At 39.5% G+C, this 17643-nt stretch overlaps 1 protein-coding gene across 4 annotated transcripts in view; it reads right to left on the bottom strand.

Moving 5' to 3' along the window:
* Window positions 1-4278: 4278 nt before the first annotated feature.
* farp2 (FERM, RhoGEF and pleckstrin domain protein 2) overlaps window positions 4279-17643 on the bottom strand; it is a 36435-nt gene continuing 23070 nt past the window's right edge. Inside the window, exons 14-27 of one of the 4 annotated variants that reach the window (XM_084722522.1) lie at window positions 16353-16537; window positions 16062-16151; window positions 14491-14624; window positions 14309-14390; window positions 13982-14219; window positions 12387-12517; window positions 12224-12292; window positions 12042-12131; window positions 11292-11374; window positions 10035-10153; window positions 9055-9194; window positions 6690-6797; window positions 6449-6600; window positions 4279-5647 (exon numbers count right to left, since the gene is read on the bottom strand). In XM_084722522.1, the coding sequence (XP_084578648.1) occupies window positions 5554-5647; window positions 6449-6600; window positions 6690-6797; window positions 9055-9194; window positions 10035-10153; window positions 11292-11374; window positions 12042-12131; window positions 12224-12292; window positions 12387-12517; window positions 13982-14219; window positions 14309-14390; window positions 14491-14624; window positions 16062-16151; window positions 16353-16537 (1715 nt within the window). In that variant the 3' untranslated portion in view covers window positions 4279-5553. Of the gene's footprint in view, window positions 5648-6448; window positions 6601-6689; window positions 6798-9054; window positions 9195-9635; window positions 9800-10034; window positions 10154-11291; window positions 11375-11696; window positions 11826-12041; window positions 12132-12223; window positions 12293-12386; window positions 12518-13981; window positions 14220-14308; window positions 14391-14490; window positions 14625-16061; window positions 16152-16352; window positions 16538-17643 lie in introns of those variants that run through there. The other 3 variants (XM_084722520.1, XM_084722523.1, XM_084722524.1) reach the window with 3 other exon arrangements.

The raw sequence follows: 17643 nt of genomic DNA, 5'->3' as shown, positions 1-17643 counted from the left end.
GAGGTTAAAAAAAAATGATAAGGTTACCCAAAACTGAAAAATAATGTACATTTCAGAATTATACAAAAAGGCCTTTTTCAGGGTTAACAACTTAAAGGTGTTCTGCAGCAATGGAGGTTGATCAAGCCTTGAAAGTTGGTGCTACTAATTCCTACAGGTGTCCCAACTTTTCTTGATTCTTTACAATCTCCTCTGTCTGCATAAAAGTAGTATTTGAACACACTATGGTAGCATACCCCCATGAGCATTATTTGAACAGTATTGTACTGCAGAAAGTAGTGTGTTGCTATAAAAATGGCAAGAAAAAGGCAATTAACAATGGAAGAGAGACAGACCATCATAACACTTAAAACTGTAGGTCTTTCCTACAGAGAAATAGCGAGGAAAGTCAAGATGTCAGTGAGTACAAAAGGCACTCAGAAACTGGGGGAACTCTGACAGGAAGAGCTCTGGTAGACCCAAAGCCACAACAGAATCACAAGACAAGTTTCTGAGAGTCAACAGCTTGTGTGATAGGTGGCTCACAGGATAACAGCTAATAGTGGTCGTAGTAAACAAGTCTCAGTTTCAACTGTGAAGAGAAGACTTCGAGTTGCAGGTTTGACAAGTCGAGTTGCAGCAAGAAAGCCATTGTTAAGACGTCAGAATATGAAAAAGAGGCTTGCCTGGGCCATGAAACACTGCCAATGGACTACTGAAGACTGGAAGAAGGTGTTATGGACTGATCAATCAAAAATTTAAATTTTCAGTTCATCACACAGGATTTTTATACGCTGTCAAGTAGGTGAAAGGATGGTTCCTCAGTGTGTGACATCAACTGTCGAACATGGAGGAGGAAGCGTGATGGTCTGGGGCTGTTTTGCAAGTGACTTGTACAGAGTGAGAGGCACCCTGAACCAAAACGGCTACCACAGCATTCTGCAGCGCCATGCAGTAACCTCTGGTATGCGTCTAGTTGATCAGGAATTCATCCTACAGCAAGATAATGACCCAAAACAAAAGTCCAAGCTATACCAGAACTACCTTAGGAAAAAAGAACAAGATAGTAAGCTTGAAAACATGGAGTGGCCAACACAGTCTCCAGACTTAAACCCCATCGAGCTGGTTTCAGATGAACTGAACAGAAGAGTGAAAGCAAAGCAACCTACAAGTGGTCGCTACTTTGATGAGTCAAACGTTTAAAATGCATTTTGGTTTATAAATTGATTCCATGATTTATTTTTAAACTTCAATTGTTTATTTGTTCTATGATTTCATTTCAGAGTACAATGAGACATCAAACTGCATAATTCTCAATAAAAAACTGGAAAAATTAAGCAACTGAATTTTCATTTTTGGGTGAAAACTGTGCAGCAGAGATTCAAAATTGTTAGAGGATGAAATGCTGTCCACATTAAATATATATACTAATATACTAAATTAATAATAATTATTGATAATAATTAGTATTATACTAATACAAACTTCAGTAGGGAAATACATGAAGGATAAATAAGCATTTGACAAGTCTTAAAGGGGCACGACAATGTTTTATTATTGCACTTCCATAAAGTGTGGGGGGGGGGGGGGGGGGGGGGGGGGCATGTCAGAGAGAAAAAAGATGGTCAAGTTCAAACCCACAAAGGTTATGAAATTCTGACTTTAAAGCCGCTTCAAGGAACTTTCATGTTATGTTGATTTTGGAGACGCCTGTGGAGAAAAACAGCAGTGTTTCCACTATAATAATCCCAAAATATAATGTCAAGAATAAAATTATCTAAACAGAAATCACCTCCTGCCTCTCTTTAACTGGCTAATGTAACTTTGTCTGGGAAAATATAAATATAGGCTCTCCCTGTTCACAAAACTGTTTCATCGGATTTGAAGAAGAATCCAAAACTGTGGCATGCATGAAGAATAACTACTTAGAAAACACTGAATCCTACATTTTGGAGGGCGAGGTTGCGACTCAAAAAGGTTGACAACCACTGTTAAAATTTGAAGGGACGGCCAGCAGCTAGTTAGTTTATCTTAGCATAAAGGCTGGCATCAGAGGGAAACAGCTAGTCTGGATTAAACAAATGATCATATGTCTAATAGCAGTCATTAGAGGCATTATTAGTCACTTTAGGATGGAGCTGTAATTTATCCTCTGGGGCGCTAGATGACTCAGTGTTTCTATACAGCCCTGCTTGTGCTTTTTAACAGGAGGAAATAAGGTGAAAGCATGCAATGACATGGAATCTGCCTACTCATTATACTGTGTTACCAACGAGGAAGATCATTTCTTACGTGATCCCTTTCTGACAGTCTAATCCAGCAAGCTTAGTCATGGTGAGGATTTGAGACAAACACATTGTATTCTGTCAGTCACATGGAATACAGCATGTTTGATGTGTGTAACCTGCAACCCGTCTATTAACTAGACCTGTTAGATAATGGTAGAGGAGTAAACGTATAAAGTGCAGTACTTGCAGATCTAAACATTGTGACAGAGGAAACTAAACAAGCATAAATTGTGCCTTTCGGTTGTATAACTCTTAAAAATATGTCATAACACCAGTGGATGTGGTGGTGCTGTGTATCCATGTTGTTTTGAGAGCAACACATTATATCAGACAGCGAGTAACTACACACCTTCTCCACTCCCTAACAGAAGACACTTCAAATAGACTTCCTCGGCAGATGAGCTGTAATGTCATTTCTGGGGAAGCCACCCCACCCTGTGATCAAGCTGTTTGGACCTGCCTGAGGAATGCCTCGCTTTGTTTATGACTCAGCAGATCTGGAAATACTGAAAAGGCAAACTCTTCAAGCTTTAACAGACAACCTGCTCACGAATAAAGGCTCAGTGAAACTTTTTTCTTGTCATTTGAGAATATCTTTGCAGCACAGAACCTTCTGTGTTAAAGCAACGTTACCTTTTCTCATATATCAGCTCAGGTGTTGACACAGTAGTTAACTATTGATTTGGCTCAGTTTTCACAACACAGTTTAAATGTGAGAAATTACTTTCTTTCTGGAGTTGGATCTACCGGAATGTTTCTTTTCTACTAGAACAAAAACTGCTCACAACAAAGTCTGGATTATCTTGAGTAACCGGGTCATGATTTTTGGAGAGAGACGCTGATTTTGAATTTTTCAAACTTAGTTTTTGGTGCTTTGAGCACCACAAGCTGAATGCCATTTAGTCCCACTATACTGGAGAGAGGACAGACATCTCTACAGCTGATATACCACAAGGAGTTTTTAACTGCTTATGTAGTCATTTTAACTTAACACTGATTCCTCTATATGACCTACATAAGCAAATGCAAGATGCTTGGTTGTTTCTTGTTATTCTTAATGTCTGTCACATATCAATTTATATTTTTGACATTATTTAAATTTATAAATCAATTACAATTGAACAGAATTTTGTTGCCTGCGTGCTCACTAGGAAGCCTGGGAACCAGATGAATCTGCAAGCTCATGTTTCATTTGCTTTGGCAGACTCAGGTTTGTGAATTAGTACAGCAGGGTACTGACGAGGATCAGATGGAGAGGACACATTGAACCTATTCTAAAATCCATACATTAGTTTCTTTTCAGTTTCAGTATTCTTGTACATGTCTTTAAGCACCTTATGTTTTTGCACCAGCCAACTTGTCTGAAACACTTCCGATCAACAAACCAGGACAAAACCCTCAGGTCCCAGGTTGGCACAAGTCTTACAGTTGTGCAGGACAAAAACATTTGGTGAGGCAACTTTTAGTTTTTATGATACAAGCGATATATTTGAATTGATATCACACCTTAACCTAAAACCTCTTTAGCATGTTTTTTTAGAATGTGCATTATTTAGATTTAATTTAATGTATTTAAATGTTTTATTTCCCCTTATCAATTTTTATTACATTTTAATTATCTTTCTCATGTGCATTCATCTCACACAGTTGGTGTTGTTATCAGCTTGTCACTCATGTAAAGCACTTTGAATAGCATTAACCCTGTACTCAAGGTGAAGTTTGATTTGTTTTTTATTCATGGATGATTGCAGGTTGTTTTGAATGTCATGATAAATTTGAAATGTCTCACTGTTGATGCAAATTGGTGATGAAAAACAGTCTGTAAATGCCAAATATCAGTGTTGCTGCAATGATCCGGCACCTGGAGCTTCTTATTCAGGTGAGCTGTAAAGGAACTTAAGGTAAATACCTAAATGTAAAATACAGACATCTGCAGGCAAGATGTTTCCTGATAAATCTGCAACACACAGTATGTAAAATAAACCTGATAACTGTCTGTGCAAAGCCCCGATGAAATTGAAAGGATTTTTATTTGTTAGGTTTTCAATGGAATAACATGAGGACTACATGAGGGCATCCAGGAGCACAGCCCTGATGACATGCTAGACAATAAATAGGAGTAACATACTGTATGTTAACTGTGCAACAGTCAGTCTCTTACACACACAGAATGTCAGATGGTTTGGAGATGACCTCCATCATCACCTTATGTTACAGCTCCAGTGGCTTCTCCGCACACACAAACACACAGACACACACACACAGGGAAAAAGATTCCAGTCTTCATACAAAAAAAAAAAATATACCAAACAATACCATGGTTGCATGTAATGCACTAAATAACTGACAACAGGTGTCATTGGTGTCTCCTGTATGTCAGCTTCCATTTGTCTAAAACAGTCTGACACAGCAAGACATCATCACCAAGTACAATTACTTCAAAATATGTTCTTATGGGTTGTTTTTAGAAGAAAAATCTGCAACTTGTACACAGTAAACGCTAAACAGTATTTCCTCAAGTTGTTATCCCTATGCAAAAATAAAAACAGGATACATTTGATTACATCTGATATTAAAATGAGAGAAATGTAGCACCAAACTGGCCGAAATGCTGCCTAACTAATCAGGAGATTTAAGCAGAAAAGCTCCCTTTTGAACATTTGAAACATCCTTTGTATTCTTCCATTATCAGGCAAATAAAGCCGCAACAGCAGCATAATTTCTTAAAACTTCCCATCTGTCTGCAAAATGAACTCGTTACAACATTCCACGAACCTTCTGCTCGCCTCCACCTCGCACACGTCTCTCCCTCTTTCAAAGTACATACCATCCTGTACCTTCATTTTCCACGTACTGTATATCATCTGTGGCCCAGTCGTAGCACAGTGCCGTACCCAACAAAGCTTCAGTCATCATGTGCTAAAAACAAGGGCCGTCCAAAAAGCCTGAATTTAAGCCCTTTGTGTTGGAGTTGGTCCCATATAACAGTATTTCCCATCAGTCTATATGAACAGCCCAACTGAGCGCTACACATGCAAAAAAACAGATCAAAATATACATGTCTCCCTTTCATTATATCCTGTATAGAGGAACAAATGTTATCATTTACATCATTAATCAAGAAAAAAAAGCACAGACTGTTATTAAATCTTTAAGCTGAGAAATGTTAACACTTAAACTGGCAGCATCTTTCAGTCTCCAGTTGTTACTGTCCAAATGTGAGAATGAGACTGGACAGTCTTTCTGATGTCCTGGGGGCCCAGCCTCCAGATACGCGATGTTTGATTCAGTTTCCATTTATCTCCATGAGACCTCCTTTGGGTATGAGCAGGCTCATCCGGCCCGTAGTGCTGGCTGCACTCTTGATCACCTCCATCCATCTGCAAAAAGACGACAGCAGAGGCGGTTTTAAAACTGTTACTGCAAAGGAATAGTTCAGGTTTTTTGAGTTGGGGATGTATGAGGTACTTATTCATAGGCAGTGTATTATCTACAGTAGCATACTAACAGAGAAGTATAGAGGAGTATTTGTATGGAACTCGGCAATGAATTGAAACAACAAATGTATTTTAGTTCCCCTCAAAAAACAAACAAATAATTAAATCGCAATATTAGTTTAAAGTGTATATATACTCAATATTTTCATCATTTAGCCTTGCAGTCCAATAGCCTTTTCCTGCACGAAACAGCCATTCTAAAGCTCTATCCAAAGTCACCAGACTGCTTTGACAAAAACAGTAATTTTATGTCACAGAAGAAGGAAGTTGCTGGTCTACCGCTGCCACAGAAGTCACACAGTAACACAAACACACTAACCAGCTGTAGACCAGCAACTCAGCAAAATGACAGCGATATACCAAGTGATTTAACGTCACTTTCCTGTTGGGAAAGTTTGTGTAACGGCAAGGTAGAGCAGAGAAAACATTCTAAATATAGATTTTTTTAGGTGGCTATAATACATTTTGCTGTTGACCGTGTCCACAGCAGTATAATGTTTAAATACTGTGCCAGTGCTGCTGCTGCTTCTCCAAATTGGGAGGATGGTGACCACCATCTACTGTGGGTAACACGCTCACTCTGGATAAGCATCTCATACAACACCACTTCAAATAAGCTGAATTATCCCTTTAAGGCTGCGAAATGTGCTACAACGTTCTGAGCATTAGATATGCGTCACGTACCTTTCAAAGGTGTACTCGCTTTCTGCCCGGAAAAAGTAAACATGGGACTTGAACTGCAGTTTGAAGACGTACTCCTTGTGGATGCTGTCGGACTCTTCCGGAGTGCTGACCGTGTAGCCGAGCAAGGGGAGGCTAGCCAGCGGGAAGTCATCCTGCAAACGGAGACGGAAACACTTGCCTCAGCCGAGTGTTTTAAATATCTCATAGCAGAAATAATACATGTCAGGAAGGGTCAGCTAACCTGGTGAGTCTTGTAGAAGAACAAGCAGAAGTTGGTGAAAACGACCCACAGTTTCTGCCAGCCATTACTGTTCTTGAACTTCCTCAGGAGGTAACCAGAGAGCTGGTTCTACACAGAGGGACACAGCAGAGAACAGAAAGGTTAGTGGCAGTGACAAGTACATGATTGTAAGTGATGTTTCAACATAAACTTTAAGTGTCAGTGATTTGGGGCGGTGTGGGAGTGCTTGGTTGTGACATATTGATTACACAGAAGACGTCTGTGTGCTAATTAGAGCTGTTACAGTGTGTGTTCATTTGCTTTGATCAGGTTAATTGTGTTTTTCTGTTTGTTTTCCACTGAAAAACGTCAGAAGCTTTGTTGCAACTCTGATCAGCAAGAATCTGAAGAAGCTGATTTTTATCAAGACTAAAACAAGACAATATGATAAATTCACTTTTTACTCTTTGTTATTGGGCATTCATGTTCGTCTCATCAGCTCTCTCCCATGGTTCCTTAAGATAACACTGCACACACCAAAATAACTGGAGATCTAGGAATGCAGAGATGTCGCTGAAAATAGGTCCAACAGGACAACAAGCACAGGCAGCCGTGTTATTTTGGTGAATACAGGGACTCTGGGTACGTTCTGAAGGGAAGGGAATAATCTGCATGTTTATCTGTTTTACAATGAACCATTAATTAACCAAATCACATTTATTCACAACCTACATTGCCTAAATTTTGATAAAAGTTCTACAGTCTATCAGTTTTTGTTTTGTTTCACTCAATTTTGTTTCAGTCATATAAAATTTCCATAGTTGCAGCAAAAGGTAACCAGGTGTTTTACATTAACAAGCCAACAACTGGAAGAAGTGAGGCCTACGTTGGTGGCGTTTCAGGGTTCTCAGAGGAATTTTGTTAAGGGAAGTTTCCTTAACTGATGTTCCCTGAGCAGCTAACAGGGAGCAGGGAGTACAGTCTAAGTACACTGTGGATTACAGCTCCAGTTTAGATGCACACTATCAGTATTGTGGATTTGATACAGGCCATGTAAACACCATAATCCATTTGGATATTCTGAATAAGACCTCATTCCAAATGTAGATCAAGACATGTTGGATATGCCAAAATTATTCAGGTTCTGGGAGCATTATTTGGACGTGTAATGCACATTTGGAATAAGTGTCTTAATTGGAGTTTTTAGCTCAGTATGTGACACACAGCCTATTGCCTGTTTGTGGTCAGCTCAGTGCAAACAAACTGACTAGACCATAGTTTGCAAGGCTGTGGTAGAGATGCATGCACAAAAGATAAGCCTACATTTCTGGTTGGAAGGCAAAATACACCTACTTTTAAACATTAAGAAAGACTTGGATATCAACATTTTTTTTGATACGCTTTGGATACGATATATAACTCAAGCCACAGGACGTGTCAATATGTTAACTGGAGTATGCAGGGCAGCATGCAAACTTGGAATATTCATTTTCATATATCATATCATCAGTGTTAGAACCAATGGCCAAAGCTACAAATATAAAATTCATGCTTTTCTTCAAAGCAATATTTCTGAAGCACATCAACAAAGCAGGAATCTGCTGTTGTGAAAGCTTGTTTCTGAAAAATATTTTAGAATTGTAAATCCATAATAAATATGTTTATATTTATCATATTTGTGAACTGTTCATTTTTGAGGATTTTGTGGATTGTGGATATTAAGTGTGAGGAGATGCTGATTTATCAGGGATATTTGGGTCTAGGTTACATAAGTTGAACTTTTTTTTTTCTTTCAAGCGTTCCCACTCTCCATGACAATGTAATATTTCAATTCTATAATTATTTTCTTGTTCTTTTAAACTGTTATGGCTTTAAAAAAAAACACACAAAAAAAGCAGTGAAAAAGAACTTTGTTTGATAAAGATCAAAGTATTACAGGACTATTCAGGGACTGAAATGTTTCCTTGACGTATGGTAGAGGACAGTACAGTAGGCTTATTTAATTCTCAAACCTGAGAGCTGGGGCGGCCTTATGTTTTCTTTTTGGCATTTTTCTTCCTCTAGTTTATTACTATTATCTGTACTTTATTTGTTTTGTTGAGTAATTATAGATTGGAATGGATGTTTTGATTTGTGTGCAGGTTTGCTTTGCAGTCTGTTTTGAATCTCCTGTGACATGGAGGATTAAATATGACGTATGAAAAAATAAACCAGGGTGAAATCTCAATAAAGCTCTAACAATGTTTGTTTTTCATGGAATTCCAACATGTGATTACATGCATAATTAGCCATTTCAACCCAGCCATACTTTCTGCTGAGACTTCAGGGAGACAGTGCAATAACTGGACTTTGTCTAGTACTCTATCGTGGCCCATGGATCTGGTACCTGGTTCATTCGCAGGTAATCAGTGAGAGACAGGTTCTGGTTTCGGTACCAACAAACATGTGTGATGGTGTTTGGTCTTTGGCCCTGACCGAGGAGATAGCGAGGAGGAAGCTCTGGTGAGACAGCTGGAGAGCTGAAGACTGAGAGGGTGAAGAGACAAACGAAAGAAAATGTGTAGAGAAAATGTTAGCATGTTAGCTCTGAGAGGAGGAAAATGGAAAAGAAAGAGCAGTTAGGAAGTCCTCCAGGTCTGTGGAGTAAGAATGTTAGTGTCAGAGAAATTTAGACTGAACATTATTACTATTATATCATATACTGCATAAGGCAATAAGAAGGAAGAGCATTCCAAAGAAACACAGGAAAAAAACAGGGGGAAAGACGGACATGGGAGGAAACTGAAAGGGATTAGAAAGAGAAGGTGAAATGCTGAGATGGACTCCAGAGTGATGACAGGCGTTTTTGACAAATCCACTGATGCAGCGGTGATGAATCACTTCTACATGAGCGTGAGTATGTGGATGTGTGAATGGATGTGTAAATAGTTGTGTGTGTGTGGCTTAATGTGGGCGGAGGAGGAGTACCTCCACAGCCAGGCTGTGATCAGACATAGAAACACTGGTGTTGCGGTGCCAGCACACGTGCATGGTGGTGTTGGCACGGTGGTGCGTCTGCTTGTCCAGTGAAGTACGGGAGGAGTTCATGTCATCCTCCGACTCCTGCTCCAGAGAGACCTCGTCAGATGATCCTGAGGGAGGAGGAGGAAGAGGAGGAGGGGGAGGAGGAAGCGGGACAGGAAGTTGTTTGGAGGGGAGGGATTAACTGTACATTTAAAGGAAAAAGCTTTAGATTGATGATTGATTGATTATCTTACTCAGCTGAGGAACTTATAAAAAAGTCAGATAAGGCACACTTTCACGCTCAGTGGATACTGTAGTCACTGTACATCTTTATGTAACACTGAGATCAATAGATGCTCTTACGGTTGGAGTGATCGCCGAGTCCAGCGTCAAGGAAGATGCTGGATTTCTCTTGAGACTTCTTGGCCATGTCAATAGCCATGTTCAGATCCTCGATCCACTTGCCCATCTCTACTTTAGAGCTGCAATAACAAACATACAGAAAGAAGACAGGACAACGGGGCACTAAGTTATTCCTCTGAGAGCAATTTCACTCATTCTTGAATTAGCCTAACAAGACATAACTATCTGTATGACCACAGAGTCAGCTATTACAATAGAGTGAGATATACATTTTGATGAGCAAAAGTTACTGATAACATCAAAAAAAGGTGCGCAGATGACAATTTTTGGGGCAGATCTTCATCAATTACTGATTGCTGGAAGCAGTATAGGCCGATACTGATCACAGAGTCTATCTAAAGCCTTTTATTTAGCCATTATTTATTTATTTATATAACTATTACTAACAACATTGTATATTAATTATAGTACATTATATATTAAGCAAGTATAAAACAACTTGAAAATTATCACAAAGGTACTTGGGGACCCACTGTACGGGAATATGGTTAAGTTTGCTGCTGACAGTTTGATAAGATTTTTTGAATGGAATATTTAAAATCTGCCAATTAAAGAATGAATGGATATTGTTAAGATCTTAGCATCTAATTATTAAAAATGTTTTACTTAGTAATGGCAGATGTGGGGCTATATGTTTCAACAAAGAAAAGCTATTAAAAAAAAAAAGAAACTTTAGTGTTTTAATCAACCTTTGTAGCCACTCAAGTATAGATTTTAAAGTTGTATTTGAATAAAGGATGAAACAAGAAAAAGCACCATAAAATTCTTGTTCCAAATGTCATTATCGTTAATACCATGTTTGATTGCAGCACTGTAAAAAAAACTCACTGTAAACACTGTCCAGCAACAACCAACTAAATGCAGGTGCAGCAACAATGTGGGTTTGTTTTACATCAATGAAAACACTGACCTCATGTTAAAAGACAGAGAAAGAGGTTTGTAAAAACTGGTGAAATGGCTGCAGTGAGTGTATCTGTATTTAACAATCAGCCCATTGTAGTAATAGCACAATAATGCTGATAACCCTGATAATTTTGGTAACTATTATCATGATATGAAATTTTCATACCGTTTCATCTTTAACTTGAATGCACCATGAATTTTGGACCCTGCTAGTTTGTCATCTGATTGCCCCTCACACAGACCACCGATCATGCTATTTAGAGAAACACTACAGTTTAACTCTCCCTTTCTCACCTGGCAGCCACTACGATGGTCCTCTGAGCAGAGTAGATGGTGAAGCAGTGGGGAACCGACCACTCATTTTCACTTTCCTCCACCTACAAACAAAAGAGAAATCCAAAAACATTAACCAAACAATGGAAACACTCAATCTAAACATTTTTTTTTTTTTACAATAAATTACTTAAAACTGAGGAATGAAAGGGGAATCATAATCAGCGAGTCTGACTCAGACCTGCCAAAGAGCCTCTACTGGAGCATCTATATATGTCTGTACGGAGGTGAATCACAATGAGTTCATGTCCTGCTTTATATTTAGCTTCCAAAACACACCTATCAGTTTTGCCTGCTCATATATCATCATTTAAAATGTCCGTGTTTTGTTTTGGCTGAATAGCTGCAAAGAATTTTTTTTTCTACATCTTGAGTAATCTGCTAGGTGTGCTTGTTGCTGATTTTATCTACTCGAGAATGGGAGAAGAAGGGTAGGGTTTGGGCATCCAAGCTGGCAGAGCTCAGAGGACTTACCGGTGCATCCAGCACTATGAGCTGCAGCCAGGAGTGAAGCAGAGACATGCAAAGTTAGGAGACCCAGGCCCTCCCTTCTCAACACACCGCCACACTGATCAGATCAAACTGACAATTCTAACCAACACATCTCACCACCAGGTAGTATTACTCCTCTGATAGTGCACCCAGAGCTGTATGGGGTCTTTACAGGGCTGATGAAGGTTTATGAAGATGAACTAGAGCTTATATACTCACTATCATGCCATGGAGGGGCAGCTGTCCGTGCACTTTGAACTGATTGGTGGCTGTCACACCTTTGCTTGTGTAGAGGAGCATGTCTGAGAACTGAGAAGACGACAGAAACATTTTAAGGACATTTAAGTTAATTGATTTTAAGCATTAAAGCTTTAATGACACTTTCAAAGCTTCACACTAACCAGGAAAAACATTCTCTGCTGCAGTCCTTTCTTGGTCAGCTTGTACAGACATCCCTCTCGTATGAACTCCTAAAAACACAAGAAGTTTGTCAGATGCCCTCTGTTACACTTTCAGCCAGTTTCCCAGCACCCCCTACCCTCTGCTCTGTGTCATTACACTCACCCTGCCTGGTGCTGTTAAGTTCTCTATGCCGATCAGGTCTCTCTGCAGCTCTGTCAGCTTCTGGAAATTCTCCAGCCGGATGAGACTGCTCTGGAGCTGAGTGGCTATCTCAGCCACTTCCTTCAGAGCCTCTGTGAAGAAACAAAAATGATGTGAATCCAAAATACCTCCAACAGTGTGTTAATCATGTCAACATAACAGAGCTTTCAGAATCAATCCACTTTATGAAAATACAGTTTTTATCTTAAATTTGTAGCCATTTTATATTAAAAATTACAAGTAATTGTATTTCCAAGAATAATATTTGAAGTAAAACCACAAATATGTAATAAAGCATCCCTCCTATCCCTGGAATAGTGATAGTAGCACTGGAGCTACATTTATGATACCCACAGTGACAGTAAACTCTTATACTGTCAACATATTTTTTAAGTAGCCTCTCTTTTATCTTTATACACAAGATCAGACTACATAATATGTGGCCCAGCAGATGGGGAGCGTCAGGAATGAAAATGAGTGCGGGGGCGCAACAACTGATAATTTTATTCTGTGTAGGGTGCCATAGTGGAAGACATTTGACTCAGTATCTGTGATGCCCCATGACATGTCCGTACAAAATGTTCTGTGATGTTAACCAGTGGGAGCATAGATGACTCTTCCCTGCACAATCATAAAAATGGCAAAGCAATAAAGAGGTTTTGTTTTGTTTCAGTTACTTTCCGAGTAGAGATGGAAAGTAGAGATAGTAGTAGATCGATAAATCAATTAATTGGCCAAATAATTGGCTGTTGCCTGTACTCACAAAGTTGACACATCAGCAGGCAGCCTTGTCAGTGTGGCTGCTGTTAAACAATGTGAGGTTTTGGAAAGTGGTGAAAAAGCAGTTTAGAGACCTGTGCTATAACTCACATGTATTCTGCTGTGAATGTTTGCCTAAATGTCCCAAACCGCCATCGTCTTTTCTAAATCATGTTTCTCCATCCTAAATGACAGCAGATCTAATCTAAACCGTTACTGGCTAGCATTAAATATACATTATATTACAGAATAGCTGTATAGAATAATAGAGTTGAATGGTTATTAACACAAATTTCATCTAAAACAGGGGTGTCAGAGTCATTTCAGTTCCTTGGCCACATACAGCCTGCTCCCACACTTTCATTCATAAAGCTACGATTACATGTAAACATTTGTTGTTGTTGCTGTCAGATGAACAGTAAACTATCTGGCACCTTACTGATCAACTATGTTCACTGTGAAAACTGTGAAAGGGGTCCAACGGGCTTTTCATGTATCTTGTCGAGAATTTATGACTCCATAATCACCCAATTTGATACAGTGAGCAACTCAAAAAATGAAAATATTAATACATATGTAGTCTGATCCCAGCATTATTACATCAGTTAACTGTGCTACTAAATATTTTTTGTTTGCTATATAACATTTTAAAATTTCTCTCATATTTTAATTTAAAGCACTTCCAACTGAATTTTGGTATGAAAATTATTAATGTGTTTATATGTTACAGGTTTAAGGGTGATGTAAAGAAAAAGTGAGATGAGTCATACTATTAACGTAAATTATGGAAAACTCACCCTTGCAGTCATCGTGATCGCGGTGGCTGGGAGAATAATGCTTGCACAGTCGCTCCAGGATGAGTTTGTAGTGCATGAGACGCTGGATGGGCTTGAGCAGGAATGTGTTGAGGGGCAGATAGCAGACTTTCTGCAGTTCAAACTCTTTGTAGACAGTCTCCAGCTTCTTCAGCCTCTTAGTAGCTTTCTCCAGCTCCGTTAACACCTCGTCATGTTTCTGCAGGTAGCTGGTGAATTCCTGAGGATGATAAATGCGTAGAGTATGAAATATAGGATGTTCTGCTGGTCAGTCAAACATGTAAAGGAGAGCTAGCTAAGCATCTTCACCTTAAGAGCACACATGTTCCTCAACATCACGTCACCAATCCTCTGGTAGTCCCCTTTGACATGAGCATTAGAGCGCCCCTCCCTGAGGAAACAGGCAGATTGTCAGATTTTGTCTTTATTATCGTCTCATTAGAGGCTTCGACACTTTTCATGACACACAGAAACGCTGAAGAAGCACCCACCAGAGAGCCAGCCTCTGGTCTAACTCCTTAAGGAAGCCTCGATGGAACTCATAGATGGGGTCGATGTTGGAGAAGAGGAGGGTCATCAGGCCTTCAGGCATGGCGTTTTCTTTGATCACAGCGCTGCGGAACCACTGCGAGCATGAGAGGAACAACAGGCTATTGATGCATAATACTCTCTTAATATATGGACTGGTATGAAGACATGATGAGAGAATTAAAGGCAATAAAGGAAAAGCAGTAATAACCTGCTAAGAGATTTTATACAGGTAAATGTTTCAAATCATTATTATATTCTCTGGTCTCTGTCATTGTCCTTTATGGCAAGAGGTTCACAAAGTTTTTTTTCATACTTTAAGTAGATATCACATTTAAATTTGAAGGCGTCCTGTAGGACTGTCCCCGAAATGTTGATTATAAACAGAGATAGGATGGGTCATGGAAACAAGAGGGCAGAGCACATTTCTGTTCCCTGGTCCAACAGTCATCTTCTCTACTGCTTGCAATGAGCTAAACTGTTTTTGTTGGTGAGTATTTTTCTGGCATTTTTTGCCATCATGTGAAGGTGACAATGCAGCCAAGAAACAAGAGGAGAGAGGGCTGTAACATCTAGCAAAGGTCCCCGGCTGGAATCAGTATTAGATACTAATAATATCTTCTCCACTATAATCCCATTTGATTAATTCTTCCACTCCATGATGTGCTACGATTTCAAGACTGAACCATGACTTTTCTTTCTCTGACTTTGTGGAGAACTGATATTTTCATATCACAGATGATGAACAAAGGCAATAAATAGTGTGACAGATAATAGGGCTGGGCATTGGTACTGAACTGAAATAATCCAGTACCAAGTATCAAAACCTCTACAATCAAACAGTACCTGCATTTGATCTGTCACCAGATCTTGAAAAATAATGACTATTTGAGTTGTTCTGCCACCAAATTGTTCAAAGGTACGGCTTTATTACACACCTGTGGTGTCATGTGGAGGGATTATTTCAGGAAAAACTATGAATATGAGTAAAATATTGAAGCACCTGATAATGTATGAAGAAAACTTCAGGGTGGACAGTTGCATTGTGTGAAGAAGTTATCAAATAAAGTACTTTACTGGTATTAGCATCACTTTAAGGGTACTGGTATTGGTACTGAAATTTTGAAAAGGTACCGAGCTTTCACAGATAAACATGACTCTTGTATATTAAATAACATCCAGATAAACCCTCAGTTCCATAGAAAGTTTTGCTTTTTCAATATGCTAACAGTTACACAATTATTTTCATTATCAATTAATCTGCCGATCATTTTCAGGATAATCTTAGTCTGTCAAATGTCAAAAGCTTCACAATTGCTTCTTTGGTCCAAACAGTAGTCCAAAACTCTAAGATTACTTTTATTATTTCATCTCTTTTTAAAATTTCCATGCACTCGGTTGTTTTATTTAGCTTTTACATTTTCACTGCAATCATTTCACATCCTTCAAAAAAGCACATACAGACCTGGGGTTTAACAATGACCACTTCTTGGTAAATCTAATTTATGAAAAAGTGTTTTTCTATGAAACTCACCACAGTGATGACCTCGAGGTCTTTCAGGTACGTCCGCTCTGTGGTCAGAATCTCTTTGGCAATGAAGTAGGCCTTGTCGGTGGGATATCGCTGAGGAAAAAGGGGACAGAAGTTTCAAAATGAGTGAAAGAAAACATTGTATTCACGAGAATATTCTAACCTTTCCTCCTCCTCCTCCTCCTCCATTATACCAACAAAATGTTTGATGAAAGTCTGAATTCAGTGATTTCAAATCTTAAAAAGGGGCTGTTGTGAGGCGGGGGGTGGAAGGGTGGCATGTGAGCAGTGTACCTTCCTCCTGCCCTCCTCCTCCTCCTCTAGCCTGGCATTGCTGCCCACCTCGCTCAGGATGGGGCTTTGCAAGGGCGACGGGGCCTGGCCCGGCAGGCTGAGGGTCGACATCTGGAAGGAGGGTGACAGGCAGAGGGGACCTTTGGGGCTAAAGGGCGAGAGCTGAGGGCTGTCCACGACTGAATCTGTGGAAGAGGGAAAAAGAAAAAAAAAAAAGTATAAAACCATTGTTTTAAAATCATGTAGGTCAAATAAATAACATCCAAAAGCAAAATTAGGAGGATGGGAAAGTAAAAAAATAATGCAATCACAAAGGTTAATGGACTCTGCCCAGACAGGACAAACATGATCTTTAGAAATGGGCGGAGTTAAAGTCAATAATCTCTACAACTCTAGAAGAAGTGGAACTTAACACAACTGTACTACAATACAGTCAAATATCACATTAAGCTTCATCTTCACCTAACCTGTTTTTCCACAATTATCTTATTTCCTCTCAGAAAAGTAGTGTACATTTTGAACAAAAACAAGTGGAACGGTTCATCACACACATTGGCCACAAATGAAAGGGGAGACGGCAGAGCAGACCAAGGAAAGTAATGGTTCCCACATTTTTTCCCCTGCTATTGTTTTCAGAGCTCTCTACAAGGAGGACAAAATGATTCATTGCCAACTTATACGAGCCCTGGTCCATTTCACAGAACTGGCTCTCCTGCTTTTGTTCTGCCTGTGAGCTTTGCAGCACAACAAATCAAGAGACAAAACAAGCAGATGAAACGCTGAACTATCCTCTTCACTGAGTCACAGGTCACCACAGCTGTTCTTCCACTTCTATTAGAGAGAGAGAAAAAAAAAGGAGTGGGGGAAGGCTGAGTGAGAGGGAAAAAAAAAAGTCACTACTCGACCCGGAAATAATTGCTCACGCGAAAACTTATCAGGAATGTGGCTCGTCTGGAGGGCAAATAGTTGTTTATAGTTTATCTGAAGGGCCCCACAGGGAATGACAGGAGAGGATCAACAGAGCGGACGTTGGGCTCCACAGCGGGAGGACGAGGGTTTGCTGTGGAATGACTTGGCACAAAGCCTGTCCAAACAGGGAGCACACTCACACACACACTCAGCTGGAATTAGGCTGAGGAACCTTGTGTATGAGTCCGACCCAACCCCCAACAGCAACAGCACACAAGTTTGTCGCCTCAGATATAAAAAAAGAACAGTGTGTTGACTGTTGCATATACACTTTTTTTCTGATGTTGTCAAACTGAAGAGCACTCCATACTAAAAGGATACT

This window comes from Lutjanus erythropterus, chromosome 7 (genome assembly GCF_056507025.1).
Source record: "Lutjanus erythropterus isolate fLutEry1 chromosome 7, fLutEry1.hap2, whole genome shotgun sequence".
NCBI lineage: Eukaryota > Metazoa > Chordata > Actinopteri > Lutjaniformes > Lutjanidae > Lutjanus > Lutjanus erythropterus.
The sequence above is the reverse complement of the archived record's forward strand: the minus strand, read 5'-3'. Positions and strand labels throughout refer to the sequence as shown.